Source organism: Oncorhynchus masou, chromosome 29 (genome assembly GCF_036934945.1).
Source record: "Oncorhynchus masou masou isolate Uvic2021 chromosome 29, UVic_Omas_1.1, whole genome shotgun sequence".
Lineage (NCBI taxonomy): Eukaryota > Metazoa > Chordata > Actinopteri > Salmoniformes > Salmonidae > Oncorhynchus > Oncorhynchus masou.
In genome coordinates, this window is record NC_088240.1 from 11,802,651 (window position 1) to 11,823,050 (window position 20,400).

Here is a 20,400-nt window from a genome sequence, read left to right on the forward strand (position 1 = left end):
CATCCCCCTCCCTCCCTCCCTCTCTCTCTCTCTCTGTCCATCCCCCTCCCTCCCTCCCCCTCCCTCCCTCTCACTCTCTCCCCCTCCCTCCATCTACCAACACACCCTCCCTCCCTCCCTCTCTTCCTCCTCATTTTCATTCATTTCATCTCTTTCATTCAACCACACTTATGCAATCTCTCTCTTTCCCCCCCCCTCCTCATTCATCAGCAGCCATTCATTGCCTCTCTTCTGAGGTTAGCTGTACTGCTGATGCAGTGATCTGAGAATCATTTCCATTCGGTCACTTCCAGGGAACGAACGAACGAACGCACGCACGCACACACACACACACGTCGTCCTGGGAGCTACAGTGTCACTGGGAGCTAAAGACACAGTTTTTCTTTCTGTATGTAAGCTTTAGTTAAGCAACGTCGGTGAAGGCTAGCCGCTATGCTAGCAGTATGGGTCATTCTCTTAGAACAAACACTCCCAACTATCGCTGATAGTTTTGTTATATATGTATTTTTTGTTCAATAAGATCACTGCTATTGAAGATATGAACCGGTTTGAGTAGAAGGCCTATGAAGAATGTGATGAAATTATGTTTAAATAAAATATCAACTAGTTAATTGGTTATGTGCACCCCTACTCATTGTGGCTATGGTTTAGTCCAGCTGTATTTCTACCTGGCTGCAAGAGTTCTGTAAGCTTGAAAGGGGAGAGTGGCACGTGGATCGGATTTGTTTTCCACAGTACCTGTAGCCCGTTACCTACAGATGTAGGATCTTAACAAGGATCTGCGTTCCGTCAACGGGACAGTTGTAAATCATGCCGCGCGTGATGTCAAGATCGCAGATTTTATAGAAACAACAAATGTCTCTACATATAAGTGTCTTATATCAGCTGAACGCTTAAATTCTTGTTAATATACCTGCACTGTCCAATTTACAGGAGCTATTACTGTGAAAAAATGCCATGCTATTGTTTGAGGAGAGCTCCTAACAACAAAACACTTTTTTCATCGCGATAGGTTTGATAAATTCACCTCTGAAGGTGAAATGTGTACTTAAAATTTGAAATCTTGCTCTGATTTATCATCCAAAGGGTCCCAGAGATGTGTCGTTTTGTTAGATAAAGTCCTTTTTCATATCCTAAAAAGAAAATCTCACCCTAAATGTTGTTTCAATGAGTCAAATCACATTCTTATCGATTCCTCAAAGATCCAAGAAGGTAACAAGACTTCACTATTTCATTAAGGGTGTAGTACAGTGAGGGGAAAAAAGTATTTGATCAACTGCTGATTTTGTACGTTTGCCCACTGACAAAGAAATGATCAGTCTATAATTTGAATGGTAGGTTTATTTGAACAGTGAGAGACAGAATAACAACAACAGAAATACAGAACAACTCATGTCAAAAATGTTATAAATTGATTTGCATTTTAATGAGGGAAATAAGTATTTGACCCCATCTCAATCAGAAAGATTTCTGGCTCCCAGGTGTCTTTTATACAGGTAATGAGCTAAGATTAGGTGCACACTCTTAAAGGGAGTGCTCCTAATCTCAGTTTGTTACCTGTATAAAAGACACCTGTCCACAGAAGCAATCAATCAGATTCCAAACTCTCCACCATGGCAAAGACCAAAGAACTCTCCAAGGATGTCAGGGACAAGATTGTAGACCTACACAAGGCTGGAATGGGCTACAAGACCATCGCCAAGCAGCTTGGTGAGAAGGTGACAACAGTTGGTGCGATTATTCACAAATGGAAGAAACACAAAATAACTGTCAATCTCCCTCGGCCTGGGGCTCCATGCAAGATCTCACCTCGTGGAGTTGCAATGACCATGAGAACGGTGAGGAATCAGCCCAGAACTACACGAGAGGATCTTTTCAATGATCTCAAGGCAGCTGGGACCATAGTCACCAAGAAAACAATTGGTAACCTACTACGCTGTGAAGGACTGAAATCCTGCAGCGCCCGCAAGGTCCCCCTACTCAAGAAAGCACATATACATGCCTGTCTGAAGTTTGCCAATGAACATCTGAATGATTCAGAGGACAACTGGCTGAAAGTGTTGTAGTCGGATGAGACCAAAATGGAGCTCTTTGGCATCAACTCAACTCGCCATGTTTGGAGGAAGACGAATGCTGCCTATGACCCCAAGAATCCCATCCCCACCGTCAATCATGGAGGTGGAAACATTATGCTTTGGGGGTGTTTTTCTGCTAAGGGGACAGGAGAACTTTACCGCATCAAAGGGACGATGGACGGGGCCATGTACCGTCAAATCTTGGGTGAGAACCTCCTTCCCTCAGCCAGGGCATTGAAAATGGTTCGTGGATGGGTATTCCAGCATGACAATGACCCAAAACACATGGCCAAGGCAACAAAGGAGTGGCTCAAGAAGAAGCACATTAAGGTCCTGGAGTGGCCTAACCAGTCTCCAGACCTTAATCCCATAGAACATCTTTGGAGGGAGCTGAAGGTTCGAGTTGCCAAACGTCAGCCTCGAAACCTTAATGACTTGGAGAAGATCTGCAAAGAGGAATGGGACATTATCCCTCCTGAGATGTGTGCAAACCTGGTGGCCAACTACAAGAAATGTCTGACCTCTGTGATTGCCAACAAGGGTTTTGCCACCAAGTACAAGTAATGTTTTGCAGAGGGGTCAAATACTTATATTCCCTTATTAAAATGCAAATCAATTTATAACATTTTGACATGCGTTTTTATGGATTTTTTTGTTGTTATTCTGTCTCTCACTGTTCAAATAAACCTACCATTCAAATTATAGACTGATAATTTCTTTGTCAGTGGGCAAACATACAAAATCAGCAGGGGATCAAATAATTTTTTCCCTCACTGTATATCCTATAGGACACCATATTTGGTCAGAGGGCTACGCCTTCATGGCACGCCAATGATGCGGGCGCCATTACTTGAATGACTGTATCTTTGTCAAATAAGCACCAATCAGGGTCAAACTAAACTAGCTAGATAGCCAATGAGCTGGGCTTTACGGGAGTATCCATAATCTGTATATGTCGTAAAATGTAGCTACTAACCTTGTACGACGGCATGCCTTTTCATTTTGGACAAAAATGATAAGGATATTCAGAGTTATGAAGTTATGAAAACTGGTTGTTTTTCAAATGTTGACCTTATAATGTGTCTACTAATACTTGGATTTGACGATATTCTTGCAGAAAAATGGAAAATGAATACAAAAGTTTCCTTAACGATTTGCCCTGTACCAGGGGACTTCATACTAAAAGTCTTGTTGTTCAGTCATGAGGGGCAGGGGCGGCAGGGTAGCCTAGTGGTTAGAGCGTTGGACTAGTAACCGGAAGGTTGCGAGTTCAAACCCCCGAGCTGACAAGGTACAAATCTGTCATTCTGCCCCTGAACAGGCAGTTAACCCACTGTTCCCAGGCCATCATTGAAAATAAGAATGTGTTCTTAACTGACTTGCCTGGTTAAATAGAGTTAACCCACTGTTCCCAGGCCATCATTGAAAATAAGAATGTGTTCTTAACTGACTTGCATGGTTATATAAAGGTAAAATAAAAAAATAAAAATAAATACTTCAAGTTATCCATCTGAAACTTTGCACATACTCTGCTGCCATCTTGTGGAGACTATTGGAATTACAACCAGTGTGACTGCTATAACTATGACCTTTCTCTTGCATTTCAAAGATGGTGGTAGAAAAAGACTGGTTGTTTTTTTTCTATCATATATATTGTGTTATATTATCCTACATTCCTTTCTTTCACATTTCCACAAACTCCAAAGTGTTTCTTTTCAAATGGTACCAGGAATATGCATATCCTTGCTTCAGTTAGATTTGGGTATGTCATTTTTGGCTAAAATAGGGAAAAAGGGGCGGATCCTTAATCTAAAGCCCTGAAGCAAAGATATGCTGACTCTTGATACCATTTGAAAGGAAACACTTTGAAGTTTGTGGAAATGTAAAAGGAATGTAGGAGAATACAACACAATTTAATGCACCTTACACTTTGCCCTCCTGCTTGTCTGCCCTTAATATCCTTCTCTGTAATGTAACACACATAAACATATGTACACTGGTACCTGCAATCCATTTTGAAGCAACTGGAGGACATTTCACATTCATCAGCAGTGCAATGTCAGAGTTCCAGGAGAAAGAATGACAGAAACAGGCAATGTGAAAGGAGAGATCAGAGAGACTGTCTTCCTCTCTCACATGTCCCTGTCCTGCTCTGGGATATGGATGGGAATACTGTGGGCTAAGCCAGGGCTACATGGGATGAAGAGTGTTTCCGGAATGTTGTGACGACTCAGGAGGGCAGACTTCTGGAATAAGTGTTCTCAGTCCCCAGAGACAGGAAATAACATACAACGTGTGTGTGTGTGTGTGTGTGTGTGTGTGTGCGTGTGCGTGTCGAAGTGTTTGTGTGTGTATTTGCGGCGTGTGTTTGTGTGTATTTGCGGCGTGTGTGTGCGTGCGATGTGTTTGTGTGTGTACTTGCGGCGTGTGTGTGTGCGTGCGACGTGTTTGTGTGTGTATTTGCGACGTGTGTGTGTGTGTGTGTGTGTGTGTGTGCGTGCGTGCGGCATGCAGCAATATTCCCTCCCAGAATAGCTGTTGCCTGGAGGAGAATATCAAGGAAAGTGCCTGCTGTAACGGATGGATGGATGAGGAGAGCGGAGGAGAGGGGAGGGGAGGACGGAAGGTAGAGGGAAGGAATGGAGATGAGAGAGAAAAGAGGAGAAGAGAGGGGAGGGGATAAGAAGGGATAGGAGTATATTGTAGTGGCTGATCTTTCAGGGCTTGTTAGTGTGTCAGTGTGTATGTCTGTCGAATAACTATGTCTAACATTCCACTGCTTGAAGAATGAGAAGATAACGCTGTAGATATATATGTTTAAAAGGATGGGGCTTAAGCTGCATCCTTGTCTCATCCTCCGGACCCTTGGATAGAAAATGTGTGCGTTTTTTGCCAGTTCTAACCGCACACTTGTTGTTTGTGCACATCGATTTTATAATGTTTTATGTTTTTCCCTCAACACCACTTTCCATCAATTTGTATAGCAGACCCTCATGCCTAATTGAGTCAAAAGCTTTTTTGAAATCAACAAAGCATGAGAACACTTTGCCTTTGTTTTGGTCTGTTTGTTTGTCAATTAGGGTGTGCAGGGTGAGTACGTAGTCTGTCGTACGGCAATTTGGTAAAAAGCCAATTTGACATTTGCTCAGTACATTGTTTTTGTGAGGAAATGTATGAGTCTGCTGTTAATGATAAAGCAGAAGATTTTATTTTGGTTGCTGTTGACGCATATCCCCGGTAGTTATTAGGGTCAAATTTGTCTCCACTTTTGTGGATTGTGGTGATCAGTCCTTGGTTCCAAATATTGGGGAAGATGCCAGAGCTGAGGATGATGTTACAGAGTTTAAGTATAGCCAATTGGAATTTGTAGTCTGTATATTTTATCATTTAATTTAGGATACCGTCAACCACTGTCACGCCTTGGTCTTAGTATTTTGTGTTTTCGTTAATTAGTTGGTCAGGCCAGGGTGTGACATGGGTTTATGTCGTTGTATTTCGTAGTGGGGTTTTGTAGTATTTGGGATTGCGGCTGAGTAGGGGTGTTGTATAGGCTTGGCTGCCTGAGGCGGTTCTCAATCAGAGTCAGGTGATTCTCGTTGTCTCTGATTGGGAACCGTATTTAGGTAGCCAGGGTTTCACTTTGTATTTCGTGGGTGATTGTTCCTGTCTCTGTGTACTGTTCACCAGATAGGCTGTAATAGGTTTCACGTTCCGTTTTGTTGTTTTGTATTTATTAGTTATTTCATGTATAGTTCCGTTATTTGTTTCATTAAAAAACATGAGTAACCAACACGCTGCATTTCGGTCCGACTTTCTTGCAACAAACGAAGAACGCCGTTACAACCACACAGAACTTTTTGGGTTGGAGGGTTTGTATTTTGTCCTGTAGTTCATTCAATGTAATTGGAGAATCCAGTGTGTTCAGGTAGTCTTTAATAATTGATTCTAAGATTTGTATTTGATCATGTATATATTTTTGCTGTTTGTTCTTTGTTATAGAGCCAAAAAGATTGGCGAATTGGTTTACCCATACATCTCCATTTTAGATAGATAACTCTTTGTGTTGTTGTTTGTTTAGAGTTTTCCAATTTTCCCAGAAGTGGTTAGATTCAATGGATTCTTCAATTACATTGAGCTGATTTCTGACGTGCTGTTCCTTATTTTTCTGTCTCTGTCTCTCTCTCTCTCTCTCTCTGTCTCTCTATGTGTGTCTCTCTCTCTGTGTGTCTCTCTCTCTCTCTCTGTGTCTCTCTCTCTTTGTGTCTCTCTCTCTTTGTGTCTCTCTCTCTGTGTGTCTCTGTCTCTCTGTGTCTCTCTCTCTGTCTGTCTGTGTGTCTCTCTCTCTGTGTGTCTCTCTCTGTGTGTGTCTCTCTGTGTATCTCTCTCTGTGTGTGTGTCTCTCTCTCTGTGTCTCTCTCTCTCTGTGTCTCTCTCTCTGTGTAACGCTCTCTCTCTGTGTAACTCTCTCTCTCTGTGTAACTCTCTCTCTGTGTAACTCTCTCTCTCTGTGTAACTCTCTCTCTCGCTATGCATCTCTCTCTCTATATGTCTCTCTCTGTCTCTCTCTCCCAGTAGTATAGTGCAGTGAGTAATCCACTTGATATAAAAGGCTGGAGGTATTTATTTTGGTCTGTTTGGCAAATGGGTCATACATTTAAACGCAGGACAGTCGAGAGAGGGACAGCGAGAGAAAGTGGGGAGGTGGGGACAGAGACAGGGAGGGGGTGGTGGGGACAGAGGGAAGGGGGGTAGGTAGAGACAGAGGTAGTACAGAGGAGAGGGGAGGAAGATGGCATGGTAGGACCTCATGTTGGACAGAGGGAAGGAGTGGAGTTACACATGTTCCCAGTTTAGATTAAGCTTCATGTTCCCCTGAAGGGCGGCAGGTAGCCTAGTGGTTAGAGCATTGGGCCAGTAACCGAAAGGTTGCTAGATTGAATCCCAGAGTTGACAAGGTAAAAATCTGTCATTCTGCCCCCTGAACAAGACAGTTAACCCACAGATTCCTAGGCTGTCATTGTAAATAAGAATAAGTTGACTTGCCTAGTTAAATAAATGAAATGACAATAAAAAGCCTCTGAGAACTCCGCCTGGTGTTGGCTAGTCTTATCACCAGGCTCTACAGTGAGTCAGTTGCACTGTCACTACTTAGTTTCTACATCAAGCGTCAACTCCATCCCAGACACGCTGCTGTATAAATCATACTCACTTCTGAACGCACTAGTTATCTGGAAAACCACTATCTGCAAGTGATTTTAAATCCCTGCTCTAGTCTCTTGTATACATTTTAAAAGGAAATATCACATGTACACACATTTAATGTTCTCAACTGTTTGGCTGCTGTGACCATTCTAACTGGTATCTGAGGAGCCATCTTGGTTTAAGGAGCTTAATAGCTGTTAGAGTTATTCCTTCAATCCATCCTGTTTAGGATGACAGTGCAATACCTAATTTGCATACCTGTTGAAGACTCAAAATATTGATTTGTTCAAGCATCCTCATTTTCCCCCACGCATATTCACTTTCCCCAAAACTCATCTCTCTCACATGATGTTAAGCACATTTCTTTTCTTTTTCAGATTTGAATATTTATAGAAATGAGCAGGCGTGTTTAGTGATCTAGCTTAGTGGAGCACATTGTTATTTCTTCTCTGTCTCTTTCCTCTAAGTCAATGTCTCTCACACCCCTCTCTCACACCGTTCTCTCTCATACCATTAATATTTTGTGAGGTCTGATGCTTTTCTATAGACCATTTTCTGCCACATGAATTCTAACCCCTGACCTCTAACCTCTCTCTCTCTTTCCTCCACAGATCTGAAGAGAGAGGCCAGTATCTGCCACATGAATTCTAACCCCTGACCTCTAACCTCTCTCTCTCTTTCCTCCACAGATCTGAAGAGAGAGGCCAGTATCTGCCACATGCTGAAGCACCCTCACATCGTAGAGCTGGTGGAGACATACAGCTCTGACGGCATGCTCTACATGGTCTTCGAGTTGTGAGTCACAACTTTGTTCCTCTCTATTACACATGCACGTGCACACTCTCACACTCACTCACTCAATTATGCACAGCAACATACATATTCATAGGATATAAACATTTTTTACATCTAAAAATAATTTTATTTCAAATGTGATGAGGTTTAATATGATCAGCTATAATCCGAGGTCGCTCCCATCCCCATCAGTTCAGTCTGTCATGTCGCTGAGCGGTAACACCACTAGTGGTGTTGGTAATGGACTCCTAGTGCTCGCTAACGCTAGCATAGCTAGGCTAGTTATCAGGACAGAGTACTGTATGGGTAAAGTGAGTGAGTGTGTAGCTGTGGCTGCATGCAGACGTCAGTGTAGCATGCTCTTATAGAACGTGTTGAGGCAAAAGCAATTTTTAAAGTGCCGTCTTCATTTCTGAAATTACATCATCATTTGTACCGACAGATGTATTCTATCGATTATCATTTTAGAATATGCATAAAATTCACCCTCCAGATGCAACGTCTGCCTACACATATCGTCTAGATTTTGAATATCTTCAAACACCAAATTATACCTCGTTTTAAAATAGGCCACCTGTCAATCGTGAATAATTATTATTGTTAATTTACTGTGAAACGTCCAAACTGCATGCCAATAATTTGATCTCAATCACATTCATGGGAATATGCATTCAGATGTTCTTGAATGATGTAGGCCTACAGTGTAGTATGCATGTACATTATGTAGGTTGGCCTAACTATGTTTTCCTGAGCCTCTGGTTGTAACCAATAGCATAGGCCTACCTGTATTTTGTTTCAATCAAAGCTCATATTTTGCCTAGTGGCACCGTGGTGCACAAGCTGTTAAGTTTTGACCCATGAGAAAAAAATGTGACCAATCAGCTAATCATCCTAAAATCTCATAAGGGGAGGTTTTTTGGTCTTACGGTAACGTTATACTTAAGCAATAAGGCCAGAGGAGGTGTGGTATATGGCCAATATACCACGGCTAAGGGCTGTTCTTAGGCACGAAGCAACCCCGAGGTGCCTTATTGCTATTATAAACTGGTTACCAATGTAATTAGAGCAATAACAAAAACAGTCTGATATACCATGGCTTTCAGCCAATCAGCATTCGGGGCTCGAACCACCCAGTTTATAACATGCTTTTCCATTCAGTTCTGTTGTTTTAGAATACTAATAAAACATTGTGACTTTGCGGCCATTGAATAGCTTTGATCGACCTTTTAGTAAACAAGCACCAGTGTAGCAAGCGGCGCTCCAGTACGCTGCAGCAGGACTACACCTCTGGTGATAATAGGACTGGAGTAGAGAGATTAAGAAAATCAGAGAGAGCTGAGAGAGAGAGAGCTGAGAGAGAGAGAGAGAGAGCTGAGAGAGAGAGAGAGAGCTGAGAGAGAGAGAGAGAGAGAGCTGAGAGAGAGAGAGAGAGAGCGCTGAGAGAGAGAGAGAGCGCTGAGAGAGAGAGAGCGCTGAGAGAGAGAGAGAGAGAGAGCGCTGAGAGAGAGAGGGAGCGAGCGCTGAGAGAGAGAGAGGGAGCGAGCGCTGAGAGAGAGAGAGGGAGCGAGCGCTGAGAGAGAGCAGAGAGAGAGCTGAGAGAGAGAGAGAGCAGAGAGAGAGAGAGAGCGCAGAGAGAGCGCTCTGAGAGAGAGCGCTGAGAGAGAGCAGAGAGAGAGAGAGCAGAGAGAGAGAGAGCGCAGAGAGAGCGCAGAGAGAGCGCAGAGAGAGCGCAGAGAGAGCGAGAGAGCGCAGAGAGAGCGAGAGAGCGCAGAGAGAGCACAGAGAGAGCGCAGAGAGAGAGAGAGAGAGCGCAGAGAGAGAGAGAGAGAGAGCGCAGAGAGAGAGAGAGAGAGCGCAGAGAGAGAGAGAGAGAGAGAGAGAGAGCGCAGAGAGAGAGAGAGAGAGAGAGAGAGAGCAGAGAGAGAGAGCGCAGAGAGAGCGAGAGAGAGAGCGCTGAGAGAGAGCGCTGAGAGAGAGAGAGAGCGCTGAGAGAGAGAGCGCTGAGAGAGAGAGAGCGAGCGCTGAGAGAGAGCGCTGAGAGAGAGCGCTGAGAGAGAGAGAGAGAGCGCTGAGAGAGAGAGAGAGAGCGCTGAGAGAGAGAGAGCGCTGAGAGAGCGCTGAGAGAGAGAGAGCGCTGAGAGAGAGAGAGCGCTGAGAGAGAGAGAGAGAGCGCTGAGAGAGAGAGAGAGAGCGCTGAGAGAGAGAGAGAGAGCGCTGAGAGAGAGAGAGCGCTGAGAGAGAGAGAGAGAGCGCTGAGAGAGAGCTGAGAGAGCGCTGAGAGAGAGAGCGCTGAGAGAGAGAGAGAGAGCGCTGAGAGAGAGAGAGAGAGCGCTGAGAGAGAGAGAGCGCTGAGAGAGAGAGAGAGCGAGAGCGCAGAGAGAGAGAGAGAGCGAGAGCGCAGAGAGAGAGCGCTGAGAGAGAGCGCTGAGCGAGAGAGAGAGCGCTGAGCGAGAGAGAGAGAGAGCGCTGAGCGAGAGCGCTGAGCGAGAGCGCTGAGCGAGTGCGCTGAGCGAGAGCGCTGAGCGAGCTGAGAGAGAGAGCGCTGAGCGAGCTGAGAGAGAGAGAAAAGAGAGCTGAGAGAGAGAGAGAGAGCTGAGCGAGCTGAGAGAGAGAGCGCTGAGCGAGCTGAGAGAGAGAGCGCTGAGCGAGCTGAGAGAGAGCGCTGAGCGAGCTGAGAGAGAGAGCGCTGAGCGAGCTGAGAGAGAGAGCGCTGAGCGAGTGCGCTGAGAGAGCGCGCTGAGCGAGCTGAGAGAGAGAGCGCTGAGCGAGCTGAGAGAGAGAGCGCTGAGCGAGCTGAGAGAGAGAGCGCTGAGCGAGCTGAGAGAGAGAGCGCTGAGCGAGCTGAGAGAGAGAGCGCTGAGCGAGCTGAGAGAGAGAGCGCTGAGCGAGCTGAGAGAGAGAGCGCTGAGCGAGCTGAGAGAGAGCGCTGAGCGAGCTGAGAGAGAGAGCGCTGAGCGAGCTGAGAGAGAGAGCGCTGAGCGAGCTGAGAGAGAGAGCGCTGAGCGAGCTGAGAGAGAGAGCGCTGAGCGAGCTGAGAGAGAGAGCGCTGAGCGAGCTGAGAGAGAGAGCGAGCTGAGAGAGAGCTGAGCGAGAGCGAGAGATGAAAGGGTGAAGTCGAGAGAGCAGCCAGGGAGGGAGAAGAAGTGATCGAGAAAGAAATAAATAAATAGCGAGAAAGTGAAAGAGGTCTGTAGAGGAAGAGATGGTGAGTCCTACCTACGGTGTCTGCTGAAAAATGATAGAGAGAGACTGAAAGAAGGAAAGAAAGAAATAATGACAAAGAAAGAAAGCCATCAGTGTGGAATATGAAGAGTGTTCTGTTCTAGTCTAATGTGTTGTTGCGACTTTGTACTGAGGTAGCTAAGGCAGTCAAGCGCAGGAAAGCAGAGATGTCAAAGTAGCATCTTTAATAGGCAAGTCCAAAATGGGTCAGGTACAATACCAAAAAACGCCCAACACACAGTCACTCACGGAAGGAGAAAAAAAACAATGCTCCTTAATTTTCCTACAACACTGTACACACTTGAATAAACTGAGGAAAACCTCAACGAGCAACATGAAAATAGTCCCGCAAAAACCTAAGCAGGAAACAGGGGTAAATATACACACAGGAATAAAAGCAAATGAAAACCAGGTGTGAATGAACCAAAGACAAAACAAACGGAAAAAGAAAAATGGATCGTGATAGCTAGTAGGCCGGCGACGCCGAGCACCGCCCAAACAGGGAGAGGAACCACCTTCGGAAGTCTTCGGAAGGACGAGGTGCAGGGTGATCCGGATAGAGTCGGTGAAACTCCCTCCCAGTCCACGAGGTACTGAAGGCCCCTCACCCAACGCCTCGAGTCCAGAACGGACCGAACTGCAAATGCCGGGGCCCCCTCGATGTCCAGAGGGGATGGAGAAACCTCCCGCACCTCAGCTTCTTGAAGTGGGCCAGCCACCACCAGCCTGAGGAGAGACACATGAAATGAGGGATTAATACGGTAATCAGGGTAAAGCTGTAACCTGTAACACACCTCGTTTATTCTCCTCAGGACTTTAAAATGGCCCCAAAAACCGCGGACCCAGCTTCCGGCAGGGCAGGCAGAGAGGCAGGTTTCGGGTTGAGAGCCAGACCCGGTCCCCCGATGTGAACACCGGGGCCTCACTGCGGTGCCGGTCAGCACTCGCCTTCTGCCGCCCTTTGGCCCGTTTAAGGTACCCGTTGGCGGCCTCACAGGTCTCATTCGAGCGCCTCACCCATTCGTCCACCACAGGAGCCTCGGTCTGGCTCTGATGCCACGGTACCAGAACCGGCTGATACCCACACATGCACTGGAAGGGCGATCGGTTAGTAGAGGAGTGGTGGAGTGAGTTCTGGGCCATCTCTGCCCATCGTCACCCACTCCCCCGGCCAGTCCTGGCAATACGACTGCAGAAACCTACCCACATCCTGGTTTACTCTCTCCACCTGCTCATTACTCTCAGGGTGAAAACCTGAGGTAAGGCTGACCGTGACCCTCAGACGCTCCATTAATGCCTTCCAAACCCTGGACGTGAACTGGGGACCCCAATCAGAAACTATATCCTCAGGCACTCTGTAGTGCCGGAAGACATGTGTAAACAGGGCCTTCGTAGTCTGTAAGGCTGTCAGGAGACCGGGCAAAGGGAGGACAGGACTTTGAAAACCGATCCACAACGACCAGGATTGTGGTGTTGCCCTGTGACGGAGGAAGATCAGTCAGGAAGTCCACCGACAGGTGTGACCAAGGCCGCTGTGGAACGGGAAGGGGTTGTAATTTCCCTCTGGGCAGGTGCCTAGGAGCCTTACACTGAGAGCACAACGAGCAGGAGGAAACATATACCCTCACGTCCAAAGTGGACCACTAGTACTTCCCACTAAGACATCGCACTGTCCTACCGATGCCAGGATGACCAGAGGAGGGTGACGTGTGAGCCCACCAGATCAACCTGTCGCGAACATCGAATGGAACATACACCCGTCCAGCTGGACACTGGGGTGGAGTAGGCTCTGAACGTGATGCCCGCTCGATGTCCACGTCCACCTCCCATACCACCAGTGCCACCAGACAAGAGGCCGGAAGTATGGTAGTGGGATCGATGTACCGCTCCTCTGTATCATACAGTCGTGACAGTGCGTCTGCCTTAGTGTTCTGGGAACCGGGTCTATATGACATTGTAAACCTAAACCGGGTGAAAAACATAGGCCACCTTGCCTGGCGAGAGTTCAGTCTCTTCGACGCCCGGATGTACTCCAGATTACGGTGGTCAGTCCAGATGAGAAAAGGATGTTTAGCCCCCTCAAGCCAATGTCTCCACACCTTCAGAGCCTTGACGACAGCCAACAACTCCCCACGTCATAGTTTCGCTCCGCCGGGCTGAGCTTCCTCAAAAAGAAAGCTCAGGGGCGGAGCTTCGGTGGCGTACCCGAGCGCAGCCTCGGACGCGTCCACCTCCACCATGAATGCCCAAGAGGGATCAGGATGAGCCAGTACCGGAGCAGAGGTAAACAGAGCCTTCAAGGGACCAAAAGCTCTGTCCGCCTCAGCCGACCACCGCAGATACACCGGTCCCCCCTTCAGCTGTGACGTAATGGGAGCAGCCACCTGTCCAAAACCCTGGATAAACCTCCGGTAGTAGTTGGCAAACCCTAAAAACCGCTGCACTTCCTTTACTGTGGTGGGAGTCGGCCAATTACGCACGGCTGCAATGCGGTCACACTTCATCACCAACCCTGATGTGGAAATGCGATATCCTAGGAAAGAGACGGCCTGTCGTGACATGTGTTTTGTTCTAGTCTACTCTGTTCTATTCTGTTGTGTTCTGTTCTATTCTGTTGTGTTCTAGTCTACTCTGTTCTATTCTGTTGTGTTCTATTCTGTTGTGTTCTAGTCTACTCTGTTCTATTCTGTTGTGTTGTGTTCTAGTCGACTCTGTTCTATTCTGTTGTGTTTTGTTCTAGTCTACTGTTCTATTCTGTTGTGTTCTTTTCTGTTGTGTTCTAGTCTACTCTGTTCTATTCTGTTGTGTTCTATTCTGTTGTGTTGTGTTCTAGTCGACTCTGTTCTATTCTGTTGTGTTGTGTTCTAGTCGACTCTGTTCTATTCTGTTGTGTTCTATTCTGTTGTGTTCTAGTCTACTCTGTTCTATTCTGTTGTGTTCTGTTCTATTGTGTTGTGTTCTGTTCTAGTCTACTCTGTTCTATTCTGTTGTGTTCTAGTCTACTCTGTTGTGTTCTAGTCTACTCTGTTCTGTTGTGTTGTGTTCTAGTCTACTTTGTTCTATTCTGTTGTGTTCTAGTCTACTCTGTTGTGTTCTAGTCTACTCTGTTCTGTTGTGTTGTGTTCTAGTCTACTCTGTTCTATTCTGTTGTGTTGTGTTCTAGTCTACTCTGTTCTATTCTGTTGTGTTTAGTCTACTCTGTTCTATTCTGTTGTGTTCTAGTCTACTCTGTTCTATTCTGTTGTGTTCTAGTCTACTCTGTTCTATTCTGTTGTGTTCTGTTCTAGTCTACTCTGTTCTAGACAAAGATCGCGCACTAGAGGAAACCCCCCTTAGGTCCCTGAAGATTCCACACGAACAAAGGATACGATAAAAACGAACGAGTTTCATTTTAAAGGAATATCCATAGTTTTATCAAACACACATATACATACATACATACATACATACATGCACGTAAACAGTCAGATACAGACACGCGTACAAAATACACACTCAGACAGACACATACATACACACATACAAACACACACAGACAGACACATACATACATGCACATACAAACACACACACACATACATACATACGGCCCCCTTGAACTTTGCGACCTTTTGCCACATTTCAGGCTTCAAACATAAAGATATAAAACTGTATTTTTTGTGAAGAATCAACAACAAGTGGGACACAATCATGAAGTGGATATTTCAAACTTTAAAAAAAAATCAAAAACTGAAAATTGGGCGTGCAAAATTATTCAGCCCCTTTACTTTCAGTGCAGCAAACTCTCTCCAGAAGTTCAGTGAGGATCTCTGAATGATCCAATGTTGACCTAAATGACTAATGATGATAAATACAATCCACCTGTGTGTAATCAAGTCTCCGTATAAATGCACCTGCACTGTGATAGTCTCAGAGGTCCGTTAAAAGCGCAGAGAGCATCATGAAGAACAAGGAACACACCAGGCAGGTCTGAGATACTGTTGTGAAGAAGTTTAAAGCCGGATTTGGATACAAAAAGATTTTCCAAGCTTTAAACATCCCAAGGAGCACTGTTCAAGCGATAATATTGAAATGGAAGGAGTATCAGACCACTGCAAATCTACCAACACCTGGCCGTCCCTCTAAACTTTCAGCTCATACAAGGAGAAGACTGATCAGAGATGCAGCCAAGAGGCCCATGATCACTCTGGATGAACTGCAGAGGTGGGAGACTCTGTCCATAGGACAACAATCAGTCGTATATTGCACAAATTTGGCCTTTATGGAAGAGTGGCAAGAAAAAAGCCATTTCTTAAAGATATCCATTAAAAAGTGTTGTTTAAAGTTTGCCACAAGCCACCTGGGAGACACATCAAACATGTGGAAGAAGGTGCTCTGGTCAGATGAAACCAAAATTGAACTTTTTTGGCAACAATGCAAAACGTTATGTTTGGCGCAAAAGCAATACAGCTCATCACCCTGAACACACCATACCCACTGTCAAACATGGTGGTGGCAGCATCATGGTTTGGGCCTGCTTTTCTTCAGCAGGGACAGGGAAGATGGTTAAAATTGATGGGAAGATGGATGGAGCCAAATACAGGACCATTCTGGAAGAAAACCTGATGGAGTCTGCAAAAGACCTGAGACTGGGACGGAGATTTGTCTTCCAACAAGACAATGATCCAAAACAAAGCAAAATCTACAATGGAATGGTTCAAAAATAAACATATCCAGGTGTTAGAATGGCCAAGTCAAAGTCCAGACCTGAATCCAATCGAGAATCTGTGGAAAGAACTGAAAACTGCTGTTCACAAATGCTCTCCATCCAACCTCACTGAGCTCGAGCTGTTTTGCAAGGAGGAATGGGAAAAAATGTCAGTCTCTCGATGTGCAAAACTGATAGAGACATACCCCAAGCGACTTACAGCTGTAATCGCAGCAAAAGGTGGCGCTACAAAGTATTGACTTAAGGGGGCTGAATAATTTTGCACGCCCAATTTTTCAGTTTTTGATTTGTTAAAAAAGTTTGAAATATCCAATAAATGTCGTTCCACTTCATGATTGTGTCCCGCTTGTTGTTGATTCTTCACAAAAAAATAGTTTTATATCTTTATGTTTGAAGCCTGAAATGTGGCAAAAGGTCAAAGTTCAAGGGGGCCGAATACTTTCACAAGGCACTGTACATGCACAGCTTTCAAACAGGCCCATAGTAGTGGCACACACTTAAACTTGAATAAGAGAACCTTTTCACCTCCTGAAGTCTCGCTTTCTCCCCCTCTCCCTACCCCCCCCCCCTCTCTCTCTCTCTCTCCCACTCACTCACCCACTATCACTCCCTTCCTCGTTCTATCTCTCTCTCCTACAGTATGGATGGTGCAGACTTGTGTTTTGAGATTGTGAAGAGGGCAGACGCTGGCTTCGTCTACAGTGAGGCGGTGGCCAGGTAAGACCAAGTCCACTTCCCATGATGCTCCATTTGAAATAGTTCCTCTTGTTGCATTGAGTTCCATTCAATCTGATGGCTTCACATTTCTCCAAGGCTGCCCTTCAGTATGGCATTCAACCTTTCAAAACTTAATTTAACACAACTAGTGAAAAATAAATTCAGAGAATAATACCAAAACACCATGGACAGAAATAACCACTTCGCTATTACAACAATATTGTTTAGAGTCAATAGTCATGGTGTTTTATTTCTGCCTTCCTTTCTCCTGCTCCAGTCACTACATGAGACAGATCTTAGAGGCACTGCGATATTGTCATGACAACAACGTCATCCATCGAGACGTGAAGGTAGGCCCTAGTCTCCGTTTGACAGTATGTGTGTTTGTGCACGTGTCTCCCGGGAAACAGAGTTTACTTGGAGTTGGAACCTAGCTGGGATTTTACTGTGCTCAGTCCCCTCCTCCACTCCTCAATTCTCTCTTGACCCAGACGTGTTTTTCAATCTGGCTGTTTGTCTGAAACATTTCTAAGTGAGTTTGAATTTGAGTTTATTTTTACAGGGAGAGTGAAACATTAATCAACAAATTTTCAATCGCAGTCCCTGGGCAGATTATTAAAAACAATTCCAATAATGCAGACAATGAGCAGTGAGCACATGCAGAGCGACACAGACAGCCTGAGCAACACAGGACAAGCAACACAGCATGCAGAGCAACACAGACAGACTGAGCAACATAGGACAAGGAACACAGCATGCAGAGCGACACAGACAAACTGAGCAACATAGGACAAGCAACACAGCATGCAGAGCGACACAGACAAACTGAGCAACATAGGACAAGCAACACAGCATGCAGAGCGACACAGACAGACTGAGCAACATAGGACAAGCAACACAGCATGCAGAGCAACACAGCATGCAGAGCAACACAGACAGACTGAGCAACATAGGACAAGAAACACAGCATGCAGAGCGACACAGACAGACTGAGCAACATAGGACAAGCAACACAGCATGCAGAGCAACACAGCATGCAGAGCAACACAGACAGACTGAGCAATATAGGACAAGAAACACAGCATGCAGAGCAACACAGCATGCAGAGCAACACAGACAGACTGAGCAACATAGGACAAGAAACACAGCATGCAGAGCGACACAGACAGACTGAGCAACATAGGACAAGCAACACAGCATGCAGAGCAACACAGCATGCAGAGCAACACAGACAGACTGAGCAACATAGGACAAGCAACACAGCATGCAGAGCAACACAGCATGCAGAGCAACACAGACAGACTGAGCAACATAGGACAAGCAACACAGCATGCAGAGCAACACAGCATGCAGAGCAACACAGACAGACTGAGCAACATAGGACAAGAAACACAGCATGCAGAGCAGCACGCAGACAGAGAGCAGGGATTCTTTTTTATTTAACTAGGCAAGTGAGTTAATTATTATTTTGCAAAGACAGCCTACCCCAGCCAAACCCTCTTTTAACCCGGACAATGCTGGGACAATTGTGCGATTGTGTGATACCTGGATCGAACCAGAGTCTGTAGTGACACCTCTAGGACAGAGATGCAGCTCCTTAGACTGCTGCGCTACTCTGAAGCCTTAACTCATAGCTCACAAGTGTGAACGTGAAGAGTTGTGCTGCTCGTCTTCTCAGCGTTTCCTCCTCTGTCCGTGTCTGGGATTTCCAACATCACTCTAGCAGCGCTGAAGCATATATTTACCTAAAAACCACATCAACTGTAGAGCTTATATTTAGAGTTTCATAATGACCTTCTGTGAGAGTATTCATGTTATAACATAAATATAGTGCCTTAGTGTTAGCAGGCTTGTTTGCAAAGTGTAAACCACACAGCTTGTGTTAGTTGTTCAGGGTGGAAACTATGAGAAAACAGATCGCTAGCTCACACTCTGGGTAACAAGTTGAAGACATTGGCCGTGGTTTTTAGCAAGGTTAAGATGAAGCTGCTAAAACAGTTGTTCTTTTACTTCTCCTTTGAGCTGTTGTTGTTGCACTGGTAATGGATAGATAACAATAACCTTTCAATCTTTACTCTATATTGCTCCAGGACCACTAGTCAAACGTCAGCCATTTTAACTCTGACAACTCAAGAGATTGATTGCAGTAACTATGAGTAGTGTAGTTGTTGTTGACAGAGTTGTCAGTGAGTTGAAGTGAGTTAATGCTGGTGTTGTTCACAGGTAATATGGCGATGCTGTCCTTTTTGAATATGGAGCGACGTGTGTGTGTAGGTGCGTGAAAGTCAAGGTCTTTGAATAAATTTGAATCTCTTAGAACTATAAATCACAGAACATCTCTATTATATTATCCATAATAATCCCTTCTCGCCATGCTGTGTGTGTGTCTATGCATCATGTGCGTGTATGATAGAGTGTAACCACAGACTGTCACATGCCTGATTACATAAAATGTCATGTTTTCATTCTAGTTCCAGGAAACAGAAATGATAATGCAGTTTGGAATGTTTGATTGATTACCTTGTGATAATGGACTAGATTACAGACTACTAAAACTAGAAGATGTGCTGTACACATGTAAATAGCTAGCCGTTTTCAGATAGACGGTGTTGATGGAGCGATGCCTCACTGTATATTTATTGTGGAATGGTAAAGAATACCGTTAAAATCAAACACTAACTTGATCTGAGCTCGTGTCTGTTTACTTTAGGCTATTTGTTGTAGAGTAATGCAGAAGCCATGTGCATTGCCCCATGGCAAGCACTGTGTTACATCTTTCCCTTCAAATACTGCATATTAGCTGTTTGTGTTCTGTGTGTGGTATTATTATCTCAAAACAAAGGCCAAGCACACACACACACACACACACACACACACACACACACACAAAAGCCATCTAGCTATGCGTGGTCAGCACTGTGGGCGGCGGGCCACTGAGACTCTACAGCAATGCACTGGCAGGTAAAATACAGTGCCTTCGGAAAGTATTCAGACCCTTGACTTTTTCCACATTTTGTTACGTAACATCCTTATTCAAAAATTGATTAAAAAGTATACAGCGGGGCAAAAAAGTATTTAGTCAGCCACCAATTGTGCAAGTTGTCCCACTTAAAATGATGAGAGAGGCCTGTAATTTTCATCATAGGTACACTTCATCTATGACAAAATGAGGAAACAAAATCCAGAAAATCACATTGTAGGATTTAATGAATTTGCAAATTATGGTGGAAAATAAGTATTTGGTCACCTACAAACAATACGTAAGCAGCTTAGTTTGCTTAGTTTGAATAAATCAACTGTGGGAGCAATTATTAGGAAATGGACCACTGATAATCTCCCTCGATCTGGGGCTCCACGCAAGATCTCACACCGTGGGGTCAAAATGATCACAAGAACGGTGAGCAAAAATCCCAGAACCACATTGGGGGACCTAGTGAATGACCTGCAGAGAGCTGGGACCAAAGTAACAAAGCCTACCATCAGTAACACACTACACCGCCAGGGACTCAAATCCTGCAGTGCCAGACGTGCCCCTCTGCTTAAGCCAGTACATGATCAGGCCCGTCTGAAGTTTGCTAGAGAGCATTTGGATGATCCAGAAGAAGATTGGGAGAATGTCATATGGTCAGATGAAACTAAAATATAAGTTTTTGGAGGACAAAGAATGCTGAGTTGCATCCA

At 45.1% G+C, this 20,400-nt stretch overlaps 1 protein-coding gene across 14 annotated transcripts in view; it reads left to right on the forward strand.

Moving 5' to 3' along the window:
* Nucleotides 1-20,400, forward strand: part of LOC135518984 (peripheral plasma membrane protein CASK-like) — a 239,730-nt gene that overhangs the window by 105,263 nt on the left and 114,067 nt on the right. For all 14 annotated transcript variants that reach the window (XM_064943983.1, XM_064943986.1, XM_064943987.1 and 11 more), the window contains 3 exons: nucleotides 7,967-8,072; nucleotides 16,642-16,719; nucleotides 16,997-17,069. In XM_064943983.1, coding sequence (XP_064800055.1) covers nucleotides 7,967-8,072; nucleotides 16,642-16,719; nucleotides 16,997-17,069 — 257 coding nt within the window. The remainder of the gene's footprint in view (nucleotides 1-7,966; nucleotides 8,073-16,641; nucleotides 16,720-16,996; nucleotides 17,070-20,400) is intronic.